This window comes from Rhipicephalus sanguineus, chromosome 2, assembly GCF_013339695.2.
Source record: "Rhipicephalus sanguineus isolate Rsan-2018 chromosome 2, BIME_Rsan_1.4, whole genome shotgun sequence".
Lineage (NCBI taxonomy): Eukaryota > Metazoa > Arthropoda > Arachnida > Ixodida > Ixodidae > Rhipicephalus > Rhipicephalus sanguineus.
In genome coordinates this window covers 76,847,987-76,863,689 of record NC_051177.1, presented here as the reverse complement: position 1 = coordinate 76,863,689, position 15,703 = coordinate 76,847,987, and the positions used below count along the sequence as shown (strand labels likewise).

Sequence of the window (15,703 nt, the reverse complement as noted above, 5' to 3'; positions counted from 1 at the left end):
GTGTTTCTGAAGCCAAAGGCTTCCCGTAGGATGGTGCCCCAAACATGCTTGCGTGTGACTGCGTGAGCCGATATGGTGCGCGCTATTTCCTCAGGTTGTTTACAGGATAGTCTTTCAGAACAAACACTCAAATTGTGCGGCATGGTCGATGCCAAAGGTGAAAGAACAATGAAACTTGACTAGAAGCGCCCAATTCGCATTAAAACCCAATTAAACTGTTGTAATAAATGCTACCCTGTGTGCACCTAGACGAAACTTGCTTTACTGGGTTTATCTTAGCTTCCAGGCCCGCCACGGTGGTCTAGTGGTTATGGTGCTCAACTGCTGATCCGAAGGTCACGGGATCGAATCCCGGCCGCGGCGGCTGAATTTTCAATGGAGGCTAAAATGTTTGAGGCCCGTGTGCTTAGATTTATGTGCACGTTAAAGAACCCCAGGTGGCCGAAATTTCCAGAGCCCTCCACTACGGCGTCTCTCATAATCATATTGTGGTTTTGGGACGTTAAACTCCAGATATTATTATTATTAGCTACTAAATCCTATATTCATTTTTTCGTTTCTCACATTGCATTTACCGGCGTCAATTGAGTGACAGGTCAGCAGGAGGAGGTCGTTGTCGCGCGCTCTCCCGCGTTGGGCGCCGCTTATAGGAACCCGCTCAACAGAAGAACTCATACGGACGTTAAGCGCTAACATGATGATAAAAGCTCATTTGATTATGTACTAATTAATTTGTTGATATATTTGTCTGTATTGAATGTCTGAAGAGTTCTGCCGATAACTTGGGTAATGCCGTTTGGTCTCGACAGCCTGCGTTCGACACTACTGCAGGTCACAAGCTTTTATTCCATGCTTCTTAAGGTGTGTTAACGAAAGGCATCTTGGATGTAAGCACTGCATAAGACACGTTGATCTGTTAGCGAAGTATCAGTATAGATTCATCAGCTGCGAGAAGGCTTGAGTTTCATGCGTTCAATCTCCCAGGTTTCCTGTCGAGATGATGTCGACGATGGACTGAGGAGGCAAGAGGGCACCACGTCTCTGCTGCGAGTCGTGCAGCGCAGCCCCGCCAGGACATGCCTCGTCTTCACATCGGTCTTGATTTTCGTGGTCGTCGCGCTCGTCACACTGTCTATCGCACTGTTCATCAGAAACGCTTCCAAGAGGAGCGAAGACAGTGGCCACCAGTTGGAGATGCGGGAGACCTCCTCAACGCAAGCTGCTCTTTGCGGCAAAGAGGCTTGCCGTCGGATGGGCTCACTGCTCAAGGACTCTCTCGACGTGAGGCGCGACCCTTGCGAAGATTTCCACGAGTACGTGTGCGGTTCGTGGCCAACGAAGCACCCGGGTCGCAGCGTCGCGCAGGTCCTCGCCTCGGCTTTTCGGAACAACGTCACCAGGCGTGCCAAAGACGTGCGCATTCCCTATGCGTTGGAAACCACGAAGCAGACCGCCGTGCAGAAAGCGGCGAGGCATCTTGTCGCGTGCGACGACATCGTCGCGGAGGAGGACGACCAGTCGGCGTACGTCGGGGAGGTCCTGGCGGAAGGCGTCCTTGCATGGCCGGACGGCGGCGTCGACGGGAACACTTCTTCTGACGTCCTGGATAGCATGATCTACATGTCCCAGGTGGTCAAGATACCGGTGCTCTTAGAAGTAACCTTGATGAGTGGATCCAAGCAGCGGGTCGTCATTAGAAGGCCGAAGAACGCGGCGTCAGTTCTGGCGGCAAGCAGTTGGCGCATTAATAACATGACGTCCCGGAAATATGAGGAGTACTTCCGTGCTGTGTATGGCGCCTTGTCACAGCGCAAAAATACTTCGGACTTTCGAGAAAGAGCCAGTAAGATGTCACGCTTGGAAACTGCGCTGATGTCTTCTGTTAGTCCTTCGCTTTCTACCCACCATTCTAAAGGTAAAGATGGCGCAGTGTTCACCGACTTAATGAGAATTCAAAGCCTATCGCCATCTATTTCGAAAAAGCGCTGGTTGAAAGCCTTTCGCAGTTCTTTGAATATCTCCGATAAAAACAGCGTCCTCGTCGTCATTCACGACCGTCGTTATTTTCGCGCCGTGTTCGCCTTGCACAAGAAGCTCGGAGAGGATGATTTTGCGGAACTATACGGCTGGCTGTGCGCCCAAGTGCTAGTACCATTCACCAGCAGGCGCATCATAGCGAAAGCGGCAATTCCCGATTCACAAGACGCCGTTCTGGAAACTCACAGGGAGCGGTGCTTCGCCGACAGCGACCGCGTCTTTCACTACGCGCTCGAGTACCCGTACCTTAGCGACGTCGTTACCGCCGGAGTGAGGGATGACGTCGGTAAGCTGATGCAAAGGATGGGCCGTTCCTTCGTCAACGTGCTTTCGCGTGCGAAATCTGCTGCCCTTAGAGACAAGTGCACGAGTGATGCCCTCGAGAAGTCGGCATCAGCTTACACGGGCCTCTTCAGGCGAACTGTACCGGAGTATTTCGATGATCTGTACGAGAGCTATCCTGACATGACGCTCAGCGCTGTAACGAACTGGATAAGTACAGCGCCGTATGTATCCGCACTGAATGGAAGCTACGTACAAGGCAACTTCGGAGACGCAGTGGGCGAGCGACATGGCGGAGCCTGGAGGACGGACATGGAGGCTAGTTACCTAGACGTGCCTTGGTACGCAGTAGATGCGCCCAGCGCGATAAAGATCGCTGGGATCGGGTCTAGAATAGTCGTAAGACTGTTCTCAGAGCTAATATTACGCCAAAAGACTTGCGAAAAAGCGGTGTTCACCGAAATTGAAGCTGCATGGCGTTGTATGGCAAGCGCAATGAACGAACAGCTGCTGGACTATGGGGCTATCAAGAAAGATGTTGTGTCAGTAATGATAACCCGTTCTATTCTCTGGGATGCTTTCAGAGGACGTACGGGGTATAGAATGAACGGCACGGTACTGGAGGATTACCCTGATTTACCCGAATCGGCACTGTTCTTTGTCTTCGGCTGCTTGTGGTCGTGCGGAGAGGACATTGATGTGGCAAAGACCCTTTGCAACCTTCCTCTTAGGCACGACGTGAACTTTGCCGAGACATTTTCTTGCGTTCCCGGGTCACCCATGAGGCCTGAAGTTCAATGTCCCCATGCTTTCTCAGCCAGCCCGATGGACTAATTACAATCACGTGTTACGTGCGAGCCATAAAATGAGACTTGTGATTCTAACCCGCCCGCTACATTGAGGTGGTATCGAGAAGTTTCAAGATAGTCTACTTTAAAAAATTCGGCAGATCCCACGTACCATGGGAGTCGATGTTATGCGAAGCATGCGGCGGGTAGGGGACGGTGGCGTAACCTTTTTTTACTGAGCGACACGTTACAAAATGACGCTAAAGATTTGCATAAATTTTATACGCACACATATATATATGTTGCAGAGCCGCATATGTGTTATATAACCAGTTGTTTACGGTTACGTATGCAACGTGGGTATTACCAACACCAGTAGCGGTAAGCTGATACGTAGTGCTTATACCTGTCTCAAGAACGCACGCACGTTTCAGGAACCCGTGTACATGTGGGCAAGAAATTCTTGACAGTTCTTGAACAAGGGCATCATCACCGTAATTAGTGAGCACCAGCAGCTGGTCATGACTTGTTATAGTATCCGGTCGTGATCGTGGTGGCGAGGGGTCCATGTGTAGTGAAGTATGTGGTATAGTAGAGCTGTTGGAATTCGTGGATGCCTCGGTCATTTCGTCGACAAATTGTCTGTCGACAGAGCCGGCGACATGTCGGAACCTGAAGCCACCCATCGCATTGGTGAGGTTCAGGCCGTCGAGGCTGGTAGGCCTGGATAGTGCTACGTAGACCAACATCAGTGGATGGTGTTTGTCGTGTTCGTAGACTACCTGGGTGTGTGTGGCCTACGTAGCCTAATCTACAAAGCGGCTGTCAATCAATCTGGCATCATCCTCGGTCAGCATGAGGCCATCGCCCAGCCTCGTAAGAAATGAAGAGGACACTGCGCCGTTCTGCACTTTACGGTGTGGTGATGTGGATATCATATCTCTCGTTAATGTATTCCTCCGGGGTCGAGCAATGCTTCAATATAGCTTGCTGAATCGTAGGAATACAAACGTAATGTTTATTAGACTGCTATAAAAGCGGAGCCGACACTGGAACTACAGACGTTAATCTGATACAACGCCTGTATCGTAGGAGTACATATCGTAGGAGTATCATGTAGCGTTTATTGCTTTCTTGTAAAATTAGATAGCCAGCACCACAACCACAATTGATGTTGTACCGAATTACGCCTGCGTAGGCTGTTTTTTTCAAACCAGTTGATAGACCTGGCGTGGCTCAGTGGTAGAATACCTGATAGCCACGCAGAATTCTTGGGTTCGATTCCTGCTGGGATCCTAATTTTCATTCTTTCTATTCGTTGAGTCAATGCTGCCGACGTTGGTTTTCCTTAACGCTTTAGCATTTAGGTAACCAATGTCTGTTCTCGCCGTTCCTGGATAGATATAAACTGTCAATCACCTGTGGCGCATACCCGTACACCGCGGCCCATGGTAAACGGGTATGTGCCACACGTGTCTAGTGGAAAGGGTTTGACGACGTACGCGACAGGATTTTAACGTTAGTCATGTCATGACCCGGCAATCATATTCGTCAAATCCTCTTACCCTCCCATGCAAATTTTTGTCTACACCAAGTTAAGGAGGCGATCATGAGAGCAGCCAGACGTAGGCGGCTAGATAGATAGATAGATAGATAGATAGATACGTAGATAGAAACGCTCAAAGTGCCAGAGGTTCGCTAAGAAATGCTTCGCATTTAAAAAAATCATTTCTTCAAAACAGACTCAATTGAAGTAGTCTCTATGCAGGGCCAGTGCACTTGCTTATACCGTTATACTGGTACTTCGCGAACACGTTTTAAATTACTCATTTCCGAAACGAACCGATAATCTCCAATATTCGCGCTTGACCTTAGCAATCGATCGAAAGGTTGGGTTTTGTATCTGGGGATGAGAACGGAATAAGCCGGAAGCTTGGCGAATAGGCTAAATTGAATAGGGTAAATGAAATAGGGTAAAAATGCACAAAGAAGGACACGGACGAATAAAGTGAAGGCAGGACTTTCTCCGTCCGTGTCCGTCTTTGTGCACTGCAACTCCGCCATGTGTCACCACCAACAAGACCATTCTTACATCATTTCAGAGCGTAAATTAAGCGAACAAAAATAAGGCCTGCACAGTGTCGGCACCTCGTCATTCGTTTCTGGTGTCGCACCGTGCTTGTATCCACTGAACTCCCGCTAAACAACTTCTGAGCTTCTCGTGCACCGCCGTGAACCACTTCCGATTGATGCAGGCGAATCGAACGGACCTTACATATTTTTATCCCGCATGTAAAAGCAAGCTAGTGATCGAAGGATTTAGAGATATATATAGAAGAGCTCTGATGATATTGTCTCATTGCGAATGACGGTGAGCGTTTTAATTGCCTCCAGAGGCGAGGTGATTTGCGTTACATAATGGTCGGTTTTCTTTAATAGGCTTTGCCGCAGTACAAGAAGCCTACGCAGTGTAGCTTAAGTAATCAAAAGATAAAAGCGTATCAAAAGATAAAAGGAACTCGCTCATGGGTCTTAGCATGTATTCATACACGAGCTCACTCACCGTTTTTTGGTCGCAGAAAGAGCACATAGACATCTAATAAATGTACTGCAGGCATTTAAAGATGTTCCTGATGTGGCTGTGACGATTCAGCCTCTGATTTTGTCCACCTTGTGCGAGACCGTGGAATGGTTTCGTTCGTGCATTTTGTTTGTACACGTGCGTAACGCACCGTCTCCAGTCACTTTACAAGCACTAAAACGTCTTAGGAGGTCCTGTGTTGATAATCGACGCGTGCTAGCGTTCGTTGCGGTTTCACACACACGGTGCGCAAGGTGGGCGAAACAAGGGTTTACATCCTCACATCCGTGTTTATAAACTGCTTTGGACACCTGAAGGTTCACTTATTAGACGTCTTGGCGTTTCTGCTATGACCGGCGAAGGCACTTTGACGCGTGCGCAAAATAAGCCCGTAGTAGACCCATGATAGCGTTCCCTTCACACTCTTTGAATGTTTCACTGCGTAACACCTTAGTTTTGCAACGTAGCACTACTGCACTGTGGCGAAGCCTATTACTGAAAACCGGCTACTATGCAACGCTTATAAGCATAGGCGCGCTCAGGGTTCTACATTAGGGTGCTTCTCCATTAGGTATCATCGCTGCGCCCCCTCCCCCCCTCTCCCACTGAAGCTTTGTAACCAGAAAGCAGTGCAGAGATGAGGTATTAGGAGCCCCCCCCCCCCCCTCTTCTCTTTCCACCTCTCCCATACCCGCGCGCCTATGCATATAAAAACCTCGCTCCGACAGACAGATGACATATCCCTCGTTCTACTCGACTCCAGAAACCATAGAATGCGCAATCGAAGCACCACTGGGTGTCTTCACAGGCTCATTTAGATTTCGCCATTCCATATCTTTTACACAAGACCTTTTTCAACGCCTACTCGCTATCTGGTAAGTCTGTTAGGGGTCAAGAACAATTTTGAAAGGGTTTGACGTGTTCGGGTGGTAATGACTGAAAATAGTGTCCATCATAGGCTGAGGTTGCGCGTGCCTCAGTAAAATATTCGTTGACGGGGAGGACGAAGAGGAAGACGCGAGGACAACATATGGGAAAAAAAGAAAAAAGAATGAAAGGAAAGGAAAAAGCAAGGAAATAAAAACACCCGACAAATTTAGAAAGAAACCAATCCCGTTATTCCACGGAGCTCAGAAATAGTCAGTCGGTAGTAAGAATTGAGCTCCTAAAGAAACCAATCCGGGAATGCCACGACGCGTCGCTCAGATGTCAATATGCAACATTACTATAAAAATAGAACGTCACGTATTCGCAGCAGCGTGTAAGCCACGAGGGTGGTTGGTCTTCAGGCTACCCATGTTCAGAGGAAAACAACAGCAACAACGACAACACCATGGAGACAACCCGTCGAGTCGAAGCTTTGGATCCCAGACACCAGTGCTCGCCAGGCCGACGCCTTACAAAAAGACACTTGGCGACTTCGCTAGGACGCAGCCTTCGATCCCAAAGCACGTAAGTTGCTCCCATACGCGGGACGCCAGCGGTCGGACTGTGGGTCCGACGGCTGGCGTCCACAGTGTTTGTGTTACGAAACTAACTTAACATGAGGAGGCAAGAAAGAGGGTAAGGCGTGAATCTCTGAGCCGCCGCAGTGGCCCAGTGGTTACGGAGCTCGGCTGCGGACCCAAAAGACGCGGGCTCCATCCTGGCAGCGGCGGTCGCGTTTCGATGGAGGCTAAATGCTAGAGGCCCATGCACTGCGTGATTTCAGTTCACATTAAAGAACCTCAGGTGGTTGAAGTTATCAGGAACCCTCCTCTGCAGTGCCCCTCATAACCTGAGTTGCTGTGGGACTTTAAACCATAGCGTTAGACCTCATAAATGAACGAACCATCTATGCCTGTACCGAACATAAGATTTATTATAGGAAACCTTGCTCAGTTAGTTATAAAGACGAGCGAAATAGGTTTCTCTCTCCGTTAGATTTAATTTCTAAGGTATGTAAATGTGTAACGATGAACCATTTGTAATTTATAACCAATTACTGAAGGATCCGTTAGATGCCGAATTAATGGACCTTGACGTTTAGTGTCTGTCAAAGAATTCGCGATTTTTTTCGTCTAGAAGAGTCTGTTAGATTACGTTAAAAAGTGCAGGTTATTCCACATGCCCTCGATTGCTTGCATTCTGAGCAGTAAAACAGTGCTAAACGGCAGGACGAAGAAGGGCACAGAGTGCGGCTCAGTGGTCTGTGTCTTTTCATTCGTCGTCCTGTCGCTTAGCGCTGCTTCGCAACCCCGAACCGACAAGTTCACACGCGTACCCTACTACTTACATTACACAGAAAAACGGAGCATGGATAAGCGTCCACATTCATACCGACCACGATCATTGGCCTTTCAAACGACTGTTCCGCTCCCGAAAGCGACGCGTCAATGCAAGCGACTACGAGGAGCTGTTGATTTCTGCCATCCACTACTTCGAGCCAAGTGATGCCGGCAAGATAAACGCGTGTGAACGACGCGAATTCATTCCAACCACTAAGGTGTGAGTGTACGATGTTTGCTACCGTGATGTATTCATTTGGCTACTCTTGTGCCACGTCCAATGGGATAATCGTTTTGTGGGAGAGTTTCAAGTTGAGGACAGTTGACTTTCTTAAAAGGGGCAACATGGGTGTTGGAAACCAACTGAATGTGGAACACCTGAAAAGACGGAAAAGGAGGATCAATAACGGTCACGTGTACTAGCTCTTTCACGTAACTGGAGTCTAGCTTTAAACTACAAAGATATTCTTTACATAAATTCTTAAAAAGGGAATGTCGCTGGACCAAACACATCGACGAGAGGCATCGTCTTCGTTAGGGCAGCCCTGACCCAAAGCAGGCATCTTGTTGAAACGTTGGTTCAAGTGACATAACATTAATTAAGAGGTTATTTTACATGCGCCTGATTATCCTTGATTCACAGGAACGCTGAGGCATATGGCTATGCAGCCACATTTATATCGACGATGATCAATGGCTTCCCCTGGTCAACGCGTCCGTTCTGGGAAGCGAATCTTCAAAACAAGTGGCTACGGGAACCTGATAATCTCGGGCCACGGGCCACTTATACTTGAAACCAAGTGGCGTCTTCGTGCATAACCTCTGAAAGCAGGTGCGGGGAGTGAACTTGCAGTCGAACCCGCATATATCGAACTTGCAGAAAAACGGGAACTATAGTTGGATATATAGGGTAGTTTGATATACAACTTTTAATGAAATTGTATTTGCGGTGCGAATTTCGTTGCGCAAGTATGCTTCACCTTACTCCCTCATGAAAATATGTGAAATACGCCTTCGCGGCCGTACAAATGTTTTCTCTGTCTCTTCTTTTTTTTTTTTTAGCGCCTCAAAATTTTCATACGCACCTGTGCGTACTCGTCGGGCGCCGTAAGCGTCTAGTCTGCAATGACCCTAATGTCGGCCTTGTTTTTCAATATCTTACTGAACGTGCTTCTTGGGATGCTATACGCGGCGGCGACGTATAAGGCTTCTTTTCCCCAAGCTCGACTGTATTGATTATCGCCAGCTTTACGGAGAATAGCTGCTTCTCCTGTTTTATGGCATCTATCGCGTTAACAGCAGGAGCGGTGAAGCGAACGGCGACCCCGCAAGACGTTTCCGCGGCGCTACCACGAGGAATTGTGGAAGAAGGCACGTGATGACAAACCATGGCCTCCGAGATTATGGGCACGCGGACGTAGTTTAAACTCGCTCCGCATGGCGCCGGCCTACTCGCACCGCTCGTAAAGTTATTTTTCAGGGACTTTAACCACTCGTAAAGTCATTTTAACCGCTCGATCTGCCAAATGCAAGCGGAACAGTCCCTTTCCGTTAAGAAAAACAGAAAGTTTGTAAGGGAAAGCCAACTTCTCCGGACGTTTCCCTTCTGCCGGATGTTTGACTATAAAGTGTTCCGGCTGTTTTTGTTCGATGTAGCCGTAGATTTTCCTGTGCAGCCACGTTAAAGCATTGTCGTGATCGAAAATAATCCGATATAAAGGATAAATCAATTTACCCGAGTTTCATATAGCCGTATTCGACTGTATTATGTTGGACTCTGTTATCTTAAAGTTAAGCTAAAGGCAGGATTTATTTTACGTGCAGCTGATTGCTCTTGATTCAAAGGAGAGCTGAGCATGGCTATGCTTCCGTATTTATGCCGACCACGATCATTGCCTTCTCCAGCTCAACGCGTCCTTTCTGGGAAGCGAATCTTTTGAGAAAAATTTTCCCAATCTGGGCTCTTGTTTAATTGCGCAGTTCCATCTTTGCCCTACCAACTCGGCCTTAGTTTGCACTGCTTATTAGAAGCGTTGACGTACGTGTTTTGCGTTATGTTAGGTAACTGGATAAAAAATTGCTGAAGTTTAGTTCATTGTTGAGTTCGGTGCGTTGATTTGCTGCGCAATTAATTACCAATTTGTCAAACAATTCGGTTCAATGATTGCGTATGTGCTGTGTGTCGCAAGCGTTTGGTTACACTTAAATACGGGATTTCATAGAAGTAAATACTGCTTTTATAAATACTGACGTAAGCCTGATTTACCGCCTCGCCGTTCATAAAAGAACCTCGCGCGAGATAACAAGTTCCACAGGATGGCAACACATGTAATTCTGCACGTTAAGTTTGGCTGTGTGGCGCTTAATTGTTTTGATGAACCTTCACATAAATGCCAACAATGCATGCTGCATGTGCATTTTCTTTGTTTCATGGTTCAATCTAGTGTTTTCGCGGCACCAGGGAACAAAGCTTGCGAGGCCGTACGATGTAGTATGATGTAACCTGATGTGTTCATTAACTTATAACTTCTTGTGTGCTCCGTTGCAGCACGTCAGAGGATGTCCTGTGCATCTCCGGCGATATTCAGTCGCTGTACGAAGTGGCGAAATTAATTCGAGAACGAAGAACCTATTCAGAGACAGTTTTGAAAGAGAGTAACCTGCTCGTCCAACCACGCATCTCTCCATCAGGTTTCACCGCAAGTGGGCAGCGCTTCGTGACGAAGACGCCTTCAACTGAACAAAACTCGGGGCTTCTTGCTTCAAAATGGAATTAGACTGCATCAATTAGACTTCCTCCCCTCGCGGCATCAATTGGTTAGCTAACTAATTTGATGCATCCATATTTTTGTCGCTCGTTATTTTCATATATGTAGCTGGGGATAAGTCGGCTTGACTTCTTGCACCTTTTTCCCGGAATCTTTCTCTCATTCTTTTTTTTTTTAATTCTATAACAGTTAATTCTTATCGGAGTTGATCTCCCTGCCTCATTATATGCACCGTATTTTTGTTTTCTCGTCTTTAAAACTTTCTTTTCCTCTTGAGGGTAATTGTTTATGTTTCACGTTCCTCAAAAAAGAATTGTCAGAACAAAGCTTTCGGATTGCTGACGTCATAAAACGTTAACAGAGGGCGACGAAGGCACTAATGCAGCGAAGTTTCTTTAGGCGACAACAACAGGGCAGCACTAACTTATTGAAGTGATTTTAGCCTAACTGCAATGTTTAATGTGCTGCACGTGACCTTGTGATGTGGCGGGCGACCAAACTGTCTATATACTCTTTCGTCCGTAGGGTAGCGAACCGGATAACCCGTTCGGGTTAACCTTTCAGATTTTCTACCCCCCCCTCTCTCTCTCTCTCTCTCTGGTACCGTCGAGGTGCTACAGTGTTCCGAACGTGAGGTTTCTCGATGCAGTCTTGAAATCTATACCCCACGACGGTATTATTCAGTTCTGTTCACTTGCTGGAATGATGGCGCGATGCATAGTTTTCGGAGTAAGTGTTGAATAAAAGTTCTATCTGGTCAGGCGATGTTATTATTAAACAACCGATTCTTTTTTAATGCGAGTGTGTTGTAAACGAATGAAAGACACATCGTGATAAAGAAGTGGACATTTTAAAGCGCAGCTCTTAGGTGCCCGTTCTTGCCTTGAATGTCGTCCCTTGTTGGCCGCAAGGAGGTTTAAAAAAGAATTCTGGAGTGGATCGATGCTCTCGCAATGCCTTAGCAGCACCGAGACTTTAAAGCTTCTTTAAAAAAACTATAAACACAGACACCCGTTAAAGGGGAACTCCGGGGATTTTTCTATATTCACCGATTTCAATTAAACTTTAAACATATGCTCTCTTCGGTACCCTGATGATATGTGCCAAATTGTACAACCGTAAGCCGTTCAGTTTTTAAATGCAAAGCATTTCTTAGCGAACCTCAGGCACTTTGGGCGTTTCTGTCTACGTATCTATCTATCTATCTAGCCGCCTACGTCTGGGCGCTCTCCCTGTCGTCTCCATAGCTTGTAATGTACCGAAATTTCCATAGCATAGGATCAGTGTATAGGATCAGTGTACACGATTCACTGGTGATGACATGAATAACGCAAAATACCTGTCGCGTACGTCATGAAACCCTTTCTCTCAGTCACGTGTGGCACACACCCGCATACCAGAGATCATGTTATGCGGGTATGCGCCACAGGTGATAACAGAGTCTCAATGAACGCAGTAATCGCGAACATACACATTGACACGGAAGGAAAGGGATAATAATAGTAAGTGCTGGGGTTTTACGTCCCAAAACCATGATATGATTATCAGAGGACGCCGTAGTGAAGGTCTCCGGAAATTTTGACCACCTAGTATTCCTTAACGTGCACTGACATCGCACAGTACACGGGCCTCTAGCATTTCGCCTCCATAGAAATGCGACTTCCGCGGTCAGGATCGAACCCGCGACCTTCGGGTCAGCAGCCGAGCATCGTAACCACTATACCACAGCGGCCGACGCAAGAAAAGTTAGGGAGCTGAAGACAGAGCACCTCTGGAAGACAGTGGGCCACCACCCACTCGTCCACGTGGTCCGCAACGTTTACCACGTGGATTACGAAAAAAACCGGCGTGAATGCTTCCTACAATAACTCTGCCGAGAGGACCATGTCCCTCATGATTACCGGTGACTTCAGCATTGATTTATCAAAACGCAACAATGACTGGCGCTTAGACGGCATGAAAGACGGCTTGGGTGTGGACAGGGCATTACAAGGCATCGGTTCCACGTCCAGAACAGGAGGCATCATGGAGCATTTCTTCGTAAAAGCCATCCGCGGTTTCCACCAGCTATACTATACCTCGCACTTCACTACACTTACACAGTTCGTAGCCGCGATCACGAACGGATCCGATAACAAGTCCGGTCCAGCTGCTGGTGCTCACTGATCACGGTGACGATGACCTTATTCAAGAACTACCAAGAACCCTTTCCACATATGCACACGGGTTCGTGAGACGTGCGTGAGTTCTCCGTCATAACGGATAATTATAAGCATAACAATTAACTGTAACGCAACTCTAACAACTGGAACTGTGACTGTAACGTATGTGCAGTGCGCCTGCGCGTGCCACTCGGCTGTGTATATATCTAGGGAAACTTTTCTGAATAAAGCTTAGTTGCGAGTAGCGCCTGTCTGTGCATCTGCGTTCCTTCATTGTGCTATTCGAATTCGCGCTATCCGGTATTGAAGAATATAAGCGCTACATATCAGCTTACTTAGTCTGGTGTTGGCAAAACCTATGTTGCTGTTGGCATCGTTAAGAAACTGTAAACAACTGGTTATTAATACACTTTCAATCCCCTCCAACGACCCATCCAGAATGGCCCCTCGCGATATTCTTGCTCACTAGCGAGGCACTCGACAAGAATACAGCGCCCCCCAACAATCATTAGAAGGGGAAGACGCGCTCGACCTCCGTAGGATTCAAACGGGGGTCTTTCCAACCTACAAAGATCGAACAAAATTTTTCTAACGCTGTATGGGCCGACCTGTCCGTGGTTGTAGCGGCACGCCATCTCTCTATCACATTTCGTGGGGTTGCCTAAACCGACCACCAAATTAGATGCCTCTTTAGGTCAGTACAATCTCTCTAATACTTTCGAGCAATGGGAGGTGCAGCTCGCCAACTCTGACCTGGAGGTACATCTTGTGCTCCTGGGCCACGTCAGGTAGGCGGCAGTGGAGCCCTGGAATTGGGGCCCCACCCATCGAGATCGTGACCCCTTATCCCAAACCCTTATGAATAAAGTTCTACTCTCTTTTTCTCTTAAATCGTGCTGCGGGATAACTGGGACGCCCTTATATATGCACGCAAAAAAATAACGAGATTACACTTTAAGGCGTGTGAGGAAAACGCTGCTTTTCCTTGACTATATGTTGTTATATCGCGCCTGGAGTAACATGGCGGAGGTCTGGCTTCACTTTGGGAACTTAATTTCCGCTCCAGTCCTTTTTCTAAACCTCCTAGTTTGGCCCTCGCCGTAGGCCTATCTCTCGTGCCTCGAGCCACGCGACGCTCTTCTTCTGCCGGGATCGGATGGATAACTCTGCAACGTTCGCTTCCGAAACAGCGTTTGTGTTTTCCTGACTGCTCTCTTGTGTCTGTGTTTGCCCGCCCCGTCTTTTAACATGAACCTATATTTCTTCTGACATTCGTAATTTTTCTATTCCGCAAGTTACCCTGTTCTTAAGGTTTATATGACGTTACAAAACCACCCAATCCTTGGACTATCCCCCCCCCCCCCGTTTGTGTGAGCCACAGTGTTTAGGCGAGTGCCATCAGGCAGAGGATATCATCATTATAATCAAGAACAACAAGGCTCCTGACCTAATCAGTGCCGTTTCTTGAACAAGTCGACTGACAGAGTCTCTGCGCACTTCTTTCGTCTCCTAGCCTTCGCAAGACGTCGACGTACGTCGTGTAAAGGCCTTCCGGAGAGTAGGCGACGTAAGCGAGACGAAGGAACGGTCCGCCGCTGCACCGACCGTGCTATGAGCAACGCCGCCACGGGAACCCTTCACCAGGCCAGGTCGGTAGAACCACGGGGCCTCGATGTCGGCAGAGCAGACAGGCTAGCCTCGACCGCAGCACTAGCCTGTGGGGTGCTGTGCCTGCTCCTCGGGCTGGCCGTTGTCGTGTCGGCTATCACTTTTTACAAACAGCAGGCGTCCTACTGCACGCCCGCACTCACAAGACGTCTCGAACTGCGCCGAGCATCCGCAAGAGGGCGCAGATGACCGCGCAGCCGCCGTCGTCTAGAGTGCCGAAACGTCCTGCCACCGCACGTCAAGACTACCACGGCCAAGACGATCGCGACGACTGCTGCCGAGGACGACGATGACATTATTGACTGATGAAACGTGAAGGGTCGTATTAGCTACGAGGCGCGTCGGTGCCCTTACGCATAAACTGTCACCGCTAATAAATATGCCCTTAGTTACAAGTTACTGGGAGAGTTGGTTATAATCGTTATCAATAAACGTGCACGATAGAATTATATGAATGGTTGTGTCAAAGCTTTAATTAGATGGAGGCCTGAGCACCTGTGAATCACATGCAAGAGGTACACCATGTGAATTGGCAAAACGAAAGTAGCGATATACACTATATTTGCTTTCATTGCGGCTCAGTATTGCATAACTGCACCAAGCAGCTGGCAAGTGTTCTACTGCACACGTCAAGATTTCTACGCCCAACTCGATGCCTGCCTCGCATGAAATATCATCTTCTTTCTGTTCCTTTCTCTCTGTTTCATTCTCCTTCTTTCTCTCTTTCATTCTCTATTTTCCTCTTCTTCTTCTCTACCCTTTTCTCGTTCTCTCGCCGTAGCAACGCAATCGTACGGCCCCATAACGCTTGTTCTGCTACCGTGCCCGAATAGCCAAGAGGTTTATTTTTAAATATCATTCTGTTTTATTTCTCCTCCTCCTCTCCTTCCTCCAACGCGTTGCTAGGCGCGCATGGTCACGTCATCGCTCGGCGGAGTTTTGCAAACACCACCGGTTCAAGCGTCATCTTAACGCTCCGCTGTAAAAATACAAGTACAATTTGTACTCGGCGGACTTCTCTGTGGTATAGATTTTTCGGACAGCTGCTCTTAATCACGCTCGAAGACAGATTGAGCAATATCGTCACTATAGCGTAGAAGTACGAATGGCCTAGTCGCAATTCATTCATTCCATTCATTCAATTCATTAT

General features: G+C 47.7%; 1 protein-coding gene across 2 annotated transcripts in view; it reads left to right on the top strand.

Moving 5' to 3' along the window:
• Positions 1-3,186, top strand: part of LOC119383207 (EEF1AKMT4-ECE2 readthrough transcript protein-like) — a 252,945-nt gene extending 249,759 nt beyond the window's left edge. For both annotated transcript variants that reach the window (XM_037651248.2, XM_037651247.2), the window contains exon 3: positions 985-3,186. In XM_037651248.2, coding sequence (XP_037507176.1) covers positions 985-3,153 — 2,169 coding nt within the window. In that variant the 3' untranslated portion in view covers positions 3,154-3,186. The remainder of the gene's footprint in view (positions 1-984) is intronic.
• The last annotated feature ends 12,517 nt before the right edge of the window (positions 3,187-15,703 follow it).